The following is a 17,007-nucleotide window of genomic DNA, read 5'->3' as shown; positions in this document are numbered from 1 at the left end:
ACTGTGATACGATCACAGTCATTGGGTCGGCAAAAATTAAACAGTCTTAACAAATACCAGGTATTGGAGAGTGTGTGAAATTGTTGAACAAATATTTTGGAGCGTCTACTACCTGCCAGTCACTGTTCTAAGTCATTGAGATGCATTAGCAAAACAGACTAAGATCCCTGTACGCATGGAGCTTAGATTCTAGTGGAGGAAGACAAAAAAATAAGCGATAACCATAATAAACGAGTAAATTACGTAGTACGTTGGAAGCGGTAAGTGTATTGAAAGTGTATTGGTTATAAATAAGAGTAAAGCGGAGGAAGGGGGATGGGGTGGAAGATAAGTTGTAATATTATCTAGAGCCGTCAGGGTAGTGGGCTTCATCAAGAACTCAGGTGAAAATTGAGCCAAGCGATGTCATGGCTGTAGGGAGTTAGCCAAGGAGCTGTGTCTGGGAGAGGGCGTCATAGGCAGAGGGCACAGATTAGCACAAGGATTTAAGGCTGAGTAAGTTTAAGGCTGACTGAAGTGTTTGGCGAGCAAGAGTCCTGTGTGGCTGGATTGGAGTTCCTGTCGTGGCTCAGTGGTTAACGAACCCGACTCGCATCCATGAGGATTCGGGGTTGATCCCTGGCCTCGCTCAGTGGGTTAAGGATCTGGTGTTGCCCTGACTGTGGTGTAGGTCGCAGACACAGCTTGGATCTGGCCTTGCTGTGACTGTGGCGTAGGCTGACAGCTGCAGCACTGATTTGACCCCTAGCCTGGGAACCTCATATGCCATGGGTACGGCCCTTTAAAAAAAAAAAAAAAAGAGCGCTGTGTGGCTGGATTAGAGTCTGCAAGGGGCAGAGAGGAGGTCAGAGAGATACTGGGAGGGGGAATGGGTCACCCATCTAGGTATTTATGTTGACTTTGACATTTATTCTTTTTTTTTTTTTTTTCCGCCCTGCTTTTTAGGGCTACGAATGAAAGTTCCTGGGCTAGAGATTGAATCAGAGCTTCGGGCGCTGGCAGGGATCCGAGCTGCATCTGTGACCTACACCGTAGCTGACAGCAGTGCCACTCAGTGGGAGCCTTAACTCACTGAGTGAGGCCAGGGATTGAACGGCATCTTCATGGGTACTAGTTAGGTTTGTGACCCACTGAGCCACAGCTGAAACTCCTGAATTTTATTCTTGAATGAAAGGGGGATTCAGTCCAGGATTTTGAGCCAGGAGTGTTGTGATCTAACTGATGTTTGAAAGGATCACTCTGGGAGTTCCTGTTGTGGCTCAGCAGTACCAAATCCCACTGGTGTCCGTGCAGACGCAGGTTCGGTCCCTGGCCCTGCTCAGTGGCTTAAGGATCTGGCGTAGCATTGGGCAGTGATGTAGGTTGCAGATGAGGCTCGGATCTGGTGTTGCTGTGGCTGTGGTGTAGACTGGCACCTGCCTGCAGCTTGGATTTGACCCCTCACCTGGGAGCCTCCATATGCTTGGGTTTGGCCCTAAAAAAATGGATCACTGTAAGGAGTTCTCATTGTAGCTCAGTGGGAACAACCAGACTAGGAACCATGAGGATGCAGGTTTGATCCCTGGCCCTGCTCAGTGGGTTGAGGATCCTGAATTGCCGTGAGCCTCATTGCTTTAGGTCACAGACGCAGCTCAGATCCCGAGTGGTTATGGTTGTGGTGTAGGCTGGCAGCTGTAGCTCCAATTTGACCCATAGCCTGGGAGCTTCAATATGCTGCAAGTGCAGCCCTAATTAAAAGGAGCTGTTTTGTTGAGAATAGACCACAGAGGGATAAGGATAGAGGAGGAGGGGGTTGGCAGAGCCTCCTTGCCTGCCCGCTTGCATCCCTCACAATTGTCCTCTCCTAATAAATCTATTTCATGCCTAAAAAAAAAAAAAAAAAAAAAAAAAAAGAGGAGGGGTTCACCAGTTGTGAGACCTTTGGGAGGCTGACATCAGGGTGGCTTAGATTGCAGTAGCAAAACCCAAGAAGTTTTTCTGTTACTCATTTAGCACTAAAACGTGATCTAATTCGAACTCTTCTGTTGACAAAACTGAACTGAGACTCTTCACAGTTTTTATAACATTTATTGTGCCTGTCATACATTTTACTGGAGAAATTTTAATGTGTTTGATGTATTTTGTTGGTGAACCAGTATTTGCTGAGGGTGTTATATAAAATATATATATATATATATATACACACACACATATACTGTTTCTTTAATTACCCCCCCATTCTAATTTCTAAAACATACCTAAATCCAGGGTTTTTGTTTAAGAAATTGTAAGCATTTTTGTCTTTGGAGATATTGAAAAATGATTGTATTCTGGCTGTATTTTCTTTCTTTTCTTTTCTTTTTCTTTTTGTCTTTTTGTCTTTTTAGGGCTGCACTCACGACATATGGAGGTTCCCAGACTAGGGGTCGAATCGGAGTTGTGGCCGCCAGCCTACACTACAATCACAGCAACACAGGATCCGGGCTGTGTCTGTGACCTACACCACAGCTCATGGCAATGCCGGATCCTTAACCCACTGAGTGAGGCCGGGGATTGAACCAGCAACCTCATGGTTCCTGGTCGGATTTGCTTCTGCTGTGCCACAACAGGAACTCCTCCTTTTTTTTTTTTTTTTTTTTTCCTTTTTTTTTTTTTTAAATAATGGCTGCACCCTCAGCATAGGAAAGTTCGCAGGCCAGGGATTGAATCTGAGCTGTGGCTGCGACCTACACCATAGCTGCAGCAATGGTGGATCCTTTAACCCACTGTGCCAATCCAGGGATTGAACCTCTGCCTCCATAGTGACCCAAGCTGCTACAGTTGAATTCTTAACACTGTGGCACAGTGGAAACTGCCTACAATATTTTCTTTTTTTTGTCTTTTTAGGGCAGTATCCGACCTACACCACAGCTCACAACAATGCTGGGTTCATTAACCACTGAGCCACGAAGGGAACTCCCAATATTTTCTAATTAAAGAAAATATTCTACAAGTTCCGTTGTGGCTTAGCAGGTTAAGGATCAGGCTTGATCACTGCTGTGGCTCAGGTTAACAGCTATGGCACAGATTCAGTCCCTAGCCTGAGAACTTCTGCATGCCACAGGCGTGGCCAGAAAAACCAGAAGTAAAAACATTCGCTTTCATTCCTTTCACATCCCTCACTCTGATGATATAAATCCTTTACAGCCGATGGCTGGTCCAGTGAGTGCCTGGCACCCACACTGGCGAGCTGCTTCCATCTAGTGGGTAAAATGCTGCAAGTCTCCTGGGAGACGTTGCTTTCTGGGAAGGAAGAATGAGATGACGGCTGACCAGACTGTTTATTTCCCTAAAATTTAAAAGACAGGGAGACATTATTTAGAAATATTTGACCTTTGCCATTTTTAAGACATTGCTGTAAATCTCCTCGGACGTGTAGGGCGGACCCGTAGACTCAGATGTAACCTTCTTTCTCCCTAACTTGCGTTTGTGTTTTGTTTTGCAGAAGGAGCTGAGCCTTCCGAGAAGAGGCAGCTTGTAAGTAGCCGGCGATCGCGATCTCCTGCTGAGGAGTCCCTCCTGGGCTGGGCTCGGAGGGAGGAATTCCGCTCGGGCGGGTTTCTTCCCCAAGGCGTCTCGTCTGCGCCCGTGGCCGGCGCTCTCACCGGGCCATCTCCTCCCCTCGCCTTCCTCACTCTCCACCCCCGTCCTCTTTTCTGTGTCACTTTTTGCATTTGGGGGATAGCGGACATTTAAGTACCCGTCACAGTCTTATGTGTATGTTTTTTGGAGTTTACTGAGTTTTCTGAGAAAGCTGAAATTAAAACTCAGCGACTTCATCTGTCTTATGGGAGAAGTGAGAGGCCACCTTTTCTGACACCTGGGGGCAAGGGCAGAAACTAAATTGGGGTTCATGGTTAGAACAGTGCTGTCTTTCACTTGTTCTTTTCTGGCTTCAGGGCTAGGGAGATTCGTGAATAATCATTGTCCCTGGATTTTGATTTCTTAAATTTTCTTAGCCTGCTTTTTCTCTAAGAATTCCTAATGGGGCAGTAATTTGGATCATTAGAATCATCTGGAATACTTATTATGCAGATTAATATACACATTTAAATAGTAATAAACAGTTCACGTGCAGATTCCAAACTTATTTAAATTAGAATCACCATGTTGGGGCCCCAAAACCTTTATTTTTTTACATTTGCACCCACACTTACCATGATTTGCTAAGAAGCCAAATTTGGGGTAACACTAAGGAAATAGGGCTATGATAAAACAGTGGCTTTGAAAAATTTCTTTGCAGAAAGGCATGATACATAATTACGGAGGAGGACACAACAGTATTCATATTTGTTGATTAGGTGTACTTTATACACACATTATATATGTTTAAAAATGTGTGGAACACGTAATTCTTTCTGTTCCTGTCATTATGGGATTTTGTTCTGTAAAAATGCTCTAGTGATTAAGTAGGACTGTCCTCTAAAGAGTCTCGTCAGGTCATTTTGGCTGTTTTATGAAAGCTCACTGTGATTTGATATTAAACTAGAGTTACCAGTCAGAAACATCTTAGGGTTCAGTCTTGGCAGTGTCACTTAAATAGCTTGCAACATAGATGAATCACTTCATTTCGTCAGTTGCCTCATCTATAAAATGAGTATCGGAGTTCCTGTCATGGCTCAGTGGTTAACTAATCCAACTGGGAACCATGAGGTTGCATGTTCGATCCCTGGCCTTGCTCAGTGGGTTAAGGATCCGGCGCTGCCGTGAGCTGTGGTGTAGGCTGAAGACGCGGCTCGGATCCCGGATCCCGAGTTGCTGTGGTGTAGGCCAGCAGCTCCAGTTCTGATTAGACCCCTAGCTTGGAAACCTCCATATGCCGAGGGAGCGGCCCCAGAAAAGCCAAAAGGCTGGGGAAAAAAAAAAAAAAGATCATGGTACCACCTGATTTTTTTTTTCTTAGAGCTATTAGAAGAATCACTTAGCATATGCAATAGTGCTTCAGTTTTTAGTTTTATTCTAAGGTGTATTAGTTTCAGAATTCTTGTAAATACATGAGTTTAAGAGTGGATGTATTGTCTTAGTTGAGAGCCGCAGTTCTGTCTTCAAGTTCATTTCTAGCAGAGGATCTCAGTGGCCTTGTACACACTGGGCAGGGGCACCTCGGGGACTCTTAGTGGAGGGAGGCACTGAGTAGGTGTAACGAGTCAAAAGGGAGCGGCTTTTCAGCACAGTGTTCAGCAAACACTTGTATACGGTCACTCTCATGTTATTTCTGGCATTTTCTCCTTTGGTTCCCTGTATTTGGAAGTTGTCTGAGATTTGCCTTTGCAAAAGACTAGGTGACATGAATTAAGGCACAAGGAAGGCGGCTTCTTCCAGGAAGGTGTGTGTCTCTAAATGAACAGAGTTTGCTGAGAAGGAAGGATATCCTGTGAACATGATTTTTATTTGAAACCAGAGGAACTGGGGGATCAATTTAGTTTTAAACTAGAGGAATTTCTTGATTCTTTTAGTGGTATCTAAAGTTAGGGCTGGGGAGTTCCCATAGTGGCTCAGTGGTAATAAACCTGACTAGTATCCATGAGGATGCAGGTTTGATCCCTGGCCTCATTCAGTGGGTTAAGGATCCGGTGCTGCCATGAGCTGTGGTGTAGATTGCAGATGTGGCTCGGATCCCACGTTGCTGTGACTGTGGCATAGGCCAACAGCTACAGCTCTTTTTCGATCCCTAACCTGGGAACTTTGATATGCTGCTGGTGAGACCCTAAAAAATAGCAAAAAAAATAAAATAAAATAAAAAAATAGGAGTTCCCATTGTGGCGCAGTGGTTAACAAATCCAAGTGGGAACCATGATGTTTCGGGTTCCATCCCTGGCCTCGCTCAGTGGGTTAAGGATCCAGCGTTGCCATGAGCTGTGGTGTAGGTTGCAGACGTGGCTTGGATCCCGAGTTGCTGTGGCTGTGGTGTCGGCCGGTGGCTACAGCTCCGATTAGACCCCTAGCCTGGGAACCTCCATATGCTGCAGGGAGCGGCCCTAGAAAAGGCGAAAAGGCAAAAAGACAAAAAAAATAAAAAGTTAGGTCTGTTCTAATTGCCTTTAAATATTTAATTAATAAAGATCAGAAAGAAATACTTTTTAATAAAAGAACTCACAGAGTTCCCTAGGGTCCAGCGATTGAGGGTCCAGCATAATCTCTAATGTTAGAGAGTAGAAAACGTTTCACTCCGGATGGAGCTGGGAAATATGGACGCTTGTCACGGCTTTGCCACCGCCAAGTTGTGTGTGGTTTCAACAGGAATTTCTGGGCTGGAATTGTCTCACTTGTAAAATGAAGGGACTGGCTTACGTGGTCTCTACGCTTAGTCGTCTCCCCAAATAATTGAAGCTCCATGGTACCTCTTCTGCAGACAGCTGGCCAGGTTTTTGTAGGGAGTGTGCAGTAGGAGGCAAAGCATAGCTTAGCATCTGCAGTAGAGAAGCCAGGAAGGTAAGAACCACAAAACACAAGGTGTTTGAGGGAGTTCCCGTTGTGCCTCAGCGGTAAGAACGAACCTGACTAGTATCTATGAGGATGTGGATTTGATCCCTGGCTCAACTCAGTGGGTTAAGGATCCACTGTTGCCATGAGATGTGGTGCAGGTCGCAGATGTGGCTCGATCTGGCGTGGCTGTGGCTGTGGCTGTGGCTGTGGCCAGCAGCTGTAGCTCTGGTTTGACCCCTAGCCTGGGAACCCCCATATGCTACAGGTATGACCCTAGAAAAAACAAAAAAAGACAAAAAAGAGATAATAAGGTGTTTAAATAGGTTTAATTAATACTTATATTTTTGTAGTAAATGTGGAGAAACTGATATTAATAATGCAAGTGACCTTCCATTTGTCCCATTGTTTCTTATCCTTGTAGCCCAGTCTGGGAAGCTTTAACAGTTGTTGTAATTATCCTCGGAGTCTTGGTCAGAAGTAGAGGAGTAGTGTACTTATATCTCTGTTTGCTTCGGCCCCAGAATGGCTCTTGCGAGAACAGATCCTACTGTATGCCCACCAGTTATAAAGCCATTTCCTTTGGCTTATTCTCTCTAGTATACTTGATGGGTGCAGAGAGATTTGGGGTTTGCACCTAGTTTGGTATTATTTTTTGAGAAGGAGTCATTCGTTTAATCAGTATAGTATAATTTTAAAAATAGCTGATCACTGTAAAATGAAGTTCAGTGATTTTAGAGGCTCTCAATTGTTATGCTTTCTCCATGTAATATGATAGTTACAAGTAAAATGGACAGGAAACAAAAAATGGATTTCTAGATGTTTGTGATATCTTTCTGTTACACAAAATACACTTCCACCTAACCAGTAATTCCTCCAGTGTCTCCACGTTGGTAAGTGGAATGACAGCAGGGAAGTAAAGAGCCTGGGCTTGAGATCAGGCCTACTTGGTTGAATCTTTGTACTACCATTTACAAGTTACGTTTCTGTTTGTTTTTTTGCCTCCATTCATTTATTCATTTGTTGAAATTAATTCATCTATCCGCCCATCTATTATACTGTAATTAAGTTTTTATGATGTGCAGGCCCTGTTGTAGATACGGGAGATAAAGTGTTTTAGCAGACAAAGTTTTTGTCCTTGAAGTTCCCTGGTGGCTCAGTGGGTTGAGAGTCCAGCTTTGTCACTGCTGTGGCATGCCTGGGAACTTCCACATGCCCTGGTTGTGGCCAAAAAGAAAAAAAAAAGTTCTTGGTCTCATGGAATTTCCTTTCTATGCAAGAGTGACAGACAGACAGACAAAAGCATGTATGGTATGTCATAGTATTGTGTGCTATAAAGAAAAATAAAACCGGATAATGAGATATGAGAATACATGTTTTTGTGAGGCAGGGGTTGAAATTGTAAGTCGTATTTTTTAGGGATTTTCTCATTAAGGTGATGTTTGAATTGAGTACGGGAGTCTGGAGTGAGTGATGTTGACGTAATATATTGGTCATGAACATTCCAGGTAAGGTGACAGCATATGCCAAGGTCCTGAGGTGGGAACCTGCTTGGCTTCTATGTTGAAGCATAGAAAGGAGGCTAGAGTTGCTGTTGATGAGTTTTTTAGTTTCAACTACTATACTTAGGTCTTTGATTAATTTCGAGTTGATTTTTCTATGTGAGGTAAGGTAAGTATCTTCATTCTTTTGTATATGAATATCTAATATTCTCAGGACTATTTTTTTCTTCCTTTGGCCATACCCACAGCACATGGAGGTTCCTGACCCATGACCACAGCGGCAGCAATGCTGGATCTTTAACCCACTACTCCACAATGGGAACTCCTATCGGGACTATTTGTTGAAGAGACTGTCCCAGAGTTCCCATTGTGGCGAAGTGGAAATGAATCTGACTAGGAACCATGAGGTTGTGGGTTCGATCCTTGGCCTTGCTCAGTCGATTAAGGATCTGGCGTTGCTGTGAGCTGTGGTGTAGGACGCGACACGGCTCGGACCTGGTGTTGCTGTGACTGTGGTGTAGGCCAGCCGCTACAGCTCCGATTAGACCCCTAGCCTGGGAACCTCCATATGCTGCAGGTATGGCCCTAAAAGGACAGAAAAGACCAAAAAAAAAAAAAAAAAAGTCCCTAATCCATTGAATGGTCTTGACATCCTTGTCAGAAGTTTTTGACCATATATGTGGAGAATAATTTATTTTGGGGCTCTATTCTATTTTGTTGGCCTATATGTCTGTCCTTTTCTCTATTTTTGCAAAAAAAAAAATTACTGAGATTTTGATAGGGAATTTATTGAATTTGTATGTCAGTTTGGGTGATAGTTTCAGACAATATGAAGTCTTTGATTCCACGAACATGGGATGTTTTTCCACTTAAATATTTAATTTCTTTGAGAAATATTTTGTAGTTTTCAGTGTATAGGTCTTCACTTCCCTAGTTGAATTTATTCCTAAATATCTTATTCTTTGTGATGTTATTATGAATGGAATTGTTTTTTAAATTCTTTTTTGGATTGTTCATTGTTAGTGTTTATATGCAGTTGCTTTTTGTATATCGGATTTGTTTTCTGCAGCTTTGCTGAATTTCTTTCTCATTGCGCTTTTAATTCGTGTTTTCCAGATGACCAGTGATGTTCAGCATCTTTTTTGTGCACCTGTTGGCTATTTGCCTTTCTTCTCTGGAGAAATGTTTATTCAAAGCCTTTACCCATTTAAAAATTTGAGTTGTCTTTTGATTGTTGAATTGTTAGAGGACTTTATATATTCTCTATACTAGACCCTTATCAGATACTTGATACACAAATATTTTCTCCCATTCAGTGGGTTGTTTTAATTTCTTGATAGTGACCATTGATGCACAAAAGTTTATAATTTTGATGAAGTCCAGGTTATTTGCTTTTGCGGCAGGGGGGGTGTGCTTTTGATACTTTATCTAAGAAAAACCATTGCCTAATTTAAGATTTCATTTGTTCCTGGGCCTTAATTTATAAAGGTAGCTGATGAATGACACAAAGAGTCTAATGCTATCAAAAGAAGAATTTATTACTCACCCTTTCCTCAAGAGTTTGAGCAAGCGTGTCATGCAGGGCCACGTGAGAAAGCACCAGTTTTGGTCAGGAGGCAGAAAGTTGCCAGGGGCAGTCAGAGAGCCTTTCCTGGGAGTTCCCTAAAAGAGGCAAAGCAGAGCAGGGAAGACAGGTTAGGACTGACTGCTTTGAATAATGTCGGTGGGTTCTGGGCTGTAGAAATGGACCAGTTGTCTGGTCCTTGGCCCGGCTTGGTAGAGGGCAGGGGAGGTAATTGGCTTGTTGTGTGAGAATTTGATTGAAGGAGGTGATTGGGAGTCTGCACTCGGGATTGACTGCAGGGTTTGCAGTAGGATTCTTGCATACCGACAGAAGCCGGGTTGCGGGGGAGATCTGCACAAGTTTGGCTGTTAGTTTGACTGGCAATTAATGGATGCCAATAGGCAAATACAGAATGTAAGCAAACAGAATGAGGTTGCTATAATTCACCTGTTTCCTTTTAAGGGTTTTATGGTTTTAGCTCTTACTCTAGGGCTTTGATTCATTTATCAGTTAATTCTTACATGTGGTGTAAGGTAGTGGACAGCTCTTATTCAGCACCATCTGTTGAAAGAACTTTTCTTTCCCTATTGAATGGTTGTTTTATGTTTGAACAAGGTCGCTAGTTGCTCAGACTGTTAGGGAGAGCAGGAGTGAAAGCAGGAAAATAAGTGAGGAAACCATTACATAATTCAGTCAAGGTGATGATTGCTTGGAGAGGGTGGTAGCAGTTTTAGGTGGTAAAAAGTGGTTAGATTCTGGATGTATTTTGAAAGGAGAGCCGATGATGTTTTTGCTAGTTAATTTTGGTATATGAGAAAAAGAGAGGAATTGAGTGCGACGGTAAGGTTTTGAGGCTGAGTTGGTAGAAGATATGGTTGCCATTTATTGAGCAAGATAGGAAATGTGAGTGGAGCAGGGGTTTTTTGTTGTGGTTTTGCTCTTGGGAGGGCAGGACGGGGATTGTTAGAGGAATTAGGTCTTTGGGGCTTGCTTGGCGTCCAAGAAGGAGTGTTGACAAGGCAATTGCATATATGAGTCTGGGGATCAAGGATGAGATATACATTTAGGGATTGACAGCATATAGATTTATTTGTTTGTTTGTTTGTTTATTGTCTTTTTACCTTTTCTAGCGCCACACCTGAGGCATATGGAGGCTCCCAGGCTAGGGGTCCAATCGGAGCTGTAGCCGCCGGCCTACACCAGAGCCACAGCAACGCGGGATCTGAGCCTCGTCTGCGACCTGCACCACAGCTCATGGCAGCGCCAGATCCTTAACCCACTGAGCCAGGCCACGGATCGAACCCGCACCCTCATGGTTCCCAGTCAGATTCGCTAACCACGGAGCCACGACGGCAACTCCATAGATGATATTTAAAGCTATGAGATTGGATGAAATAAACTACTGAAATGCTGCTTCAGTGGCCAGCTGGCTGGTGAAGGTCCGTGAACTCTGTTACCAGTTTGCCATGCGTGTTCAGTGAGAAACTCAGGGTGGGCAGTCTGGCATCGCTGTGACCTTCAAGCATTTGATCATTTCCGCTCATTCATTTTTATTTTGTTTCGTGATGTTTGTGATGGACTGAACATGTCGCTTGGTCTTTCCCCACAGCTAGTTTGAGAAGCACTGACCTGGTGAGGGAGTGAATCTAGACAGAAATGAGATCTAAGGGCTGAGCCCCCGGGAACGTCCGGGTTTACTGGTCAGGGGAGGAGGGAGTCTGTCAGCAAAGAAGCTGACGGCGAACAGCCAGTCGAGCTGGTAAGAAAAAATGTTGGCAGTTGTTAAGTCTAAGTGGAGGGTATATAGATTCATTTAGCTATCCTTGTTCCTTCTCTGATGTTTTGGGGAGGAATTAGTGAGTATATACTGTTATTTCAAAGTGATTTGCTGCAAAGAGGATCGTAGAATAGAAATCAGGTGATAGTTAGAAAAGCTTATGGAGTATTTTTTCCCTCTCTTTTAAAACATGAAAAGGAGATATATCATGTTTGTAGGTCAATGAAATTATCCAGTAGTGAAGGAAAAGTTGATGCAGGAGAGGAGAGAATCGTTGCTGGAATATTCTTGAGTAAGCAGAGTGGAGGCCATTTAGGTCCATGTGGAGGTATTGGCCTTAGGCAGGAGTGGTAGCATTGTGTCCACAGTGGTCTCAGGGACCTCATCTTACTTGTAAAAGATTATGCGTGTAAAATATATGGCATAGTGCCTTCAATTAAGCCCTCAACTCTCTGTTATTCTGGTAGAGTTTCGTGTAGTGCCTATTACTAGTAGACTTTGAAAAAAACGATAGTTGTTTATTATTGTTTTATTATTAGCAGGCCATAATTACCTGTTAGAAGCTATAAATTCTTCATAACAATGAGTTAGTAAAATCCTCACCCGTTAAATGAACAATAGTGTGCTTTAGAAAAGCCACAGGACATTGGTCTCAGTCACTTTGGTTGCATTAGGGAAGAGAGCAGCTGAATTCCAATATGGGGAGTGAGAATGCCCAGGCCTGCAATGGTAAGTGCTTTGCTGGGGCAAGTTGGTTATGAAGTTCTTTTGGCCTGGCTCATACCGTTTATTTTAGATGTAGCTTCCTGAAATTGAATCATTTTCATTTTTAGAAGGCTATTTCATTTTTAAACCCATCTGGATTTTTTTTTTTAATGTCTTAGAAAATCCAGTCTAGAATATCTGATCTAAAAGAGTTAATAGCTTTGTTGAAAGTATACCTATCTGTGGAAAAAGAATCGAAAGAAAATGAAATTCTAAAGCTCTTTGTTTACCCAAGCCATGAGAGTATTGTATTTTGCTTTTCTCAGTCGAAACAGCTCTGAATGGCTTCTGCTCAGCTCTGTGGAGAGTTCCTCTTGGCAATTCCTTTCAAATAAGGTTTTAAAATTTATTTATATGTGAATTTCAGCACGGACACCTAGGCCCTACACTTAGAAGCTCAATGTAAATAGTGTTTGTCTCTAGTTAACAAGAAAGTAAAGCTTTTCTAATACCCATTAATTACAGCTTAAGGTAATTATCCTCATATTTGTTGAAGTGTCTTTGCTTTATTTCCTTGAGGTTGTGAGCAGTCAGTGGAGGTAAAGAACGGATCGTAGGGGAGTTCCGTCGTGGCTCAGTGGTTATCGAACCTGACTAGTATCCATGAGGACGCGGGTTCAATCCCTGGCCTGGATGCAGCATTGCCACGAGCTGTGGTGTAGGTCACAGACACGGCTCGGATCTTGAGTTGCTGTGGCTGTGGTGTAGGCCGGTGACTACAGCTCCAACTTGACCCCTAACCTGGGAACCTCCCTATGCCACCAGTGCAGCCCTAAAAGACACACACACACACACAGACACACACACACACACAAAAGAAGAAGAATAGCCTGTAGGAGTGAAGAGGTTTCTAGAGTACCTGTTGTGCTGTATGTGTGTGTTGCTGTTGGCGGCTTTTATCAGACCCGAGGATGGGTTATCCTTGGTGGCTTTATTAATCCTTGAGGATGGGTATCTTTTTGCAGTGTTGACTTTCTCATTTGGGGAGTGGACTTGGATGGTAGATATTAGATGAAAGTAAATGCCAGGTGTCTGCAGGGATAGGCGTTGGGCAGGGAGGGGTTCCTGGAGCTCAAGGATATGATGTGTCAAACCTTGTCCCTGTGGGAGTTCCCATCATGGCGCAGCGGAAACGAATCCGACTAGGAACCATGAGGTTGCGGGTTCAATCCCTGGCCTCGCTCAGTGGGTTAAGAATCCAGTGTTGCCGTGAGCTGTGCTGTAGGTCACAGATGCCGCTTGGATCCTGCGTTGCTGTGGCTGTGGCGTAGGCCAGCAGCAGTAGCTCCAGTTAGACCCCTAGCCTGGGAACCTCCACCCATATGCCGTGGACGTGGCCCTAGAAAGAAAAAAAGACAGACAAACTCTGTCCCTGTGAAACTGACATGTGAAACAGCGTATGTACTTTCCTGCTCTGATGCCACCTGGTGGTATCTGCCTGGATGGATGCTTCTGGAGAGTGTGCTAAAAAGAGATAGCACCTGCTACACCTGTAAACCCTCTGTGTGGTGTCAGTGGTGCCTGATATAAGGCTTTAGTTTCTCTGTGGACTTTGAAAATCTGGAAATTTGGGTACCTGCAAAGACTGTGAAGCCCAGAGCGATAGCCACGTGTTACATTTAATGGTCTTTTTAAACAGTTGGGCTTATCTGGGAAATGATCTCACATAGGTTCTTCGCCTCTCTAGTGGGAAGGCAGAGCTTGGCAGGGGTTGGCATGGACGGAGCAAGAGTTACTCCGAGTTCCCCAGCAGAAACTTTTTGTTTGTTTGTTTGTTTGTTTAAAAATGGACATGGGAGTTCCCCCTGTGGCTCAGTGAACCTGACTAGCATCCATGAGGACGAGGGTTCAATCCCTGCCCTTGCTCAGTGGGTAAGGATCTGGCATTACTGTGGTATAAGTCGCAGACAAGGCTCAGATCCCGTGTTGCTGTGGCTGTGGAGTAGGCCGGCAACTGTAGCTCTGATTTGACCCCTAGCCTGGGAACCTCCGTGTGCCAAGAGTGTGGCCCTAGAAAGACAAAAAGACCAAAGGGCCAAAAAAAAAAAAAAAAAAAAAAGGAAGTGATTTCTCGATGAACAATAAGTATGTGGACACAGGTCCTGAAAATGAGAACTTGCTTTGTTACTGTCATCTTAAAACAGCTATTGTTATACTAATGGTCTTCGCAGTTGTATCTCTCGACCTTGCAACTACCAATTCACCATAATGTGCTTGGATATTTCATAGACAGCTCAACTTCAGCATTTATGAAACTGAGGTCATCGTCTTTCTCAAAAACCTACTCTTCTCTTATTCTTTAGCTTATTACTAAGTGGTACCCCTTCCTCAAGATAGAAAACTTATTTTATTCTTGTTACCTTCCCCTTCCTCACACCAACTCCTTTCTATTAAACCTCTCAAATATCTTTTAATTTCCTCTGTTTCTTTTTACTGCCACTGGTCTGTCCATGTAGTGCAAGGCCGTTATAATCTCTTGGCTCTGCTACTGGTATGACTACCTATCCAGTCTTTCTTTGTCTAGTATTGCCTACCCCTAAGTCCACTTATCCATCATATAGTAGCCAGAAAAATCTTTTTAAAGTGCACATTGATTATTAGATGTTTATCTTAAACTCTTTTTTTTTTTTTTTTGGCCGCATGTGTGACATGCAGAAATTCTCAGGCCAGCGATCAAACCTGTGCCACAGCTGTAACCAGAGCCGTAGCAGTGACAGTGACGGATTCTTACCCCGCTGAGCCACTGGAGAACTCCCTATTTAAACTCATTTAGTGCATTTTTATTTTTTAATCTTTTTTTTAGGACCACAGGTGAGCATAGGGAGGTTCCCAGGCTAGGGGTTGAATTGGAGCTGCAGCTGCTGGCCATAGCCATAGCCACAGCCACAGCCACAGCCATGCCAGAGCTCAGCCACATTTTTGACCTATACCACAGCTCATGGCAATGCCAGATCCTTAACCCACTGAGCAAGGCCACGGGTTGAACCCAAAGCCTCATGGATACTAGTCGGGTTTGTTACCACTGGGCCACAATGGGAACGCCTAGTGCGTTTGTTATTACTCTCAGGATCACACCTGAAAGTTTTGCCGTGGCCGTAAAACTGTCTGTACGGTCTGGTTCCTGTCTTTGTGTCTGTATTTGTGCACAGGGTGTTCTCTGTACCTGGAATGTCCTTTTCTTCATTTATACCTGGTTACAGCGCCTACTTACCTTTCACGTCTTAGCGTACATCTCATTTCCTTAGGAAGGGCATTTCCTATACCTTGCTGCCGTAGGCCAAGTTGGGATTCTCAGAATATACTTTCATTAAATCCTGTACTTTTCCTTCATAGTTCCTATAGCAATTGTAGAGAAAGAATGATTTATCTCTAACCTCTTCCTCTGGATTTTCTGTTAATCTACTTGGGCTGCCATAACAAAATGCCGTAGGCTCAGAACCTGAAACAGGAGGAATGTATTTCCTCCTGGTTCTGGAGGCTAGCTGTTTACGGTCAGGATGCTCCCCTGCTGGTTTCTGGAGAGGCCTCTCTCTCTGGCGTGCAAGTACCCACCTTCTCACTGTGTGCTTACGTGGCCTTTCTCGGTGCTGGGCGGAGTGCGGAGATCAAGATCTTCCTCTTAGAAGGTCGCCAGTCCTGTGGGATTAATTTAAGCGTAATTATCTCCTGAAGATCCTATCTCATTGGAATTTAGAGCTTCAACATAGGAATTTTGAGTGGGGAACATAATTCAATCCATAGCAAATGGTAAGCTCCATGAGGTCAAGACCATCTGGTATGGACATGGCCAGAGGGCCTAGGATGCAGTTGAACACCCAGGAGGCAGCCACTTAGGCCCATTCCTAACCTTTGTGTGTCCTGAGATAAGAAGACTAATGGAGATACAAACGTTTAAGAGCTTTAAGCTGACAAACTGTAAAATAAAGTATGTTTTACCCTCCTATCTTGAGACATATAGTTTCGTAATAACAAATATGTGTGGAAACTATTGATTTTAAAAAGTGTTGAGGAGTTCCCGTCGTGGCGCAGTGGTTAACGAATCCGACTAGGAACCATGAGGTTGCGGGTTCGGTCCCTGCCCTTGCTCAGTGGGTTAACGATCCGGCGTTGCCGTGAGCTGTGGTGTAGGTCGCAGACGCGGCTCGGATCCCGCGTTGCTGTGGCTCTGGCGTAGGCCAGTGGCTACAGCTCCATTTCAACCCCTAGCCTGGGAACCTCCATATGCCGCGAGAGCAGCCCAGAAAATGGCAAAAAGACCAAAAAAAAAAAAAAAGTGCCTTATTAAGTCAGTGTTATTCTCAATTATGACATTTCAGGCAAACTCTTGGTTGCATAGCCACTTTTTACAATTATAAGTTAAGGGGATTCAGTAAGGAAATTTAGTAAGACTTTCTCAAATCTCACTGGGGAGAGAGTCAGTGGGAATCAGCTATGTTTCAGGAATGCTTCCTTTTACAGAATTAAATTTTTACGGGTTTAGATAGCTTAAGAAGAAAGAGTAGGCCTCCTTATATCCAGAAAATAGACATTAAGACAATATTCCAAACAGATAACTATGGTGATCCCTCATTAGTTCATTTAGTCTTGTGTGATTCATTCTGATTTCACTGAATCTTTGGTTAGTAGTCTGCTTTTTTACTAAAAGGAGTTCTCGGAGTTTCCGTCGTGGCACAGTGGAAATGAATCCAGCTAGGAACCATGAGGTGGTGGGTTGCATCCCTGGCCTCGCTCAGTGGGTTAAGGGTCCAGCATTGCCGTGAGCTGTGGTGTAGGTCATAGACGCAGCTCAGATCCCATGTTGCTGTGGCTGTGGTGTAGGCCAGGGGCTACAGCTCCAGTTCGACCCTAGCCTGGGAACCTCCATAGCCCTGAGTGTGGCCCTAAAAAGCAAAATAATAATAATAATAATAATAAAAGGAGTTCTGGAAATTCTGACTCAATCCGCTGGAATGGTTTGA

General features: G+C 43.8%; 1 protein-coding gene across 1 annotated transcript in view; it reads left to right on the top strand.

The window, feature by feature from the left end:
• Window positions 1-17,007, top strand: part of MAST2 (microtubule associated serine/threonine kinase 2) — a 213,154-nt gene that overhangs the window by 102,401 nt on the left and 93,746 nt on the right. The window contains 1 exon segment of the mRNA XM_021096724.1: window positions 3,464-3,495. Coding sequence (XP_020952383.1) covers window positions 3,464-3,495 — 32 coding nt within the window.

This window comes from Sus scrofa, chromosome 6, assembly GCF_000003025.6.
Source record: "Sus scrofa isolate TJ Tabasco breed Duroc chromosome 6, Sscrofa11.1, whole genome shotgun sequence".
Taxonomy (NCBI): domain Eukaryota; kingdom Metazoa; phylum Chordata; class Mammalia; order Artiodactyla; family Suidae; genus Sus; species Sus scrofa.
Note: the sequence above shows the minus strand (reverse complement) of the source record. Positions and strands in the feature narration are given on the sequence as shown.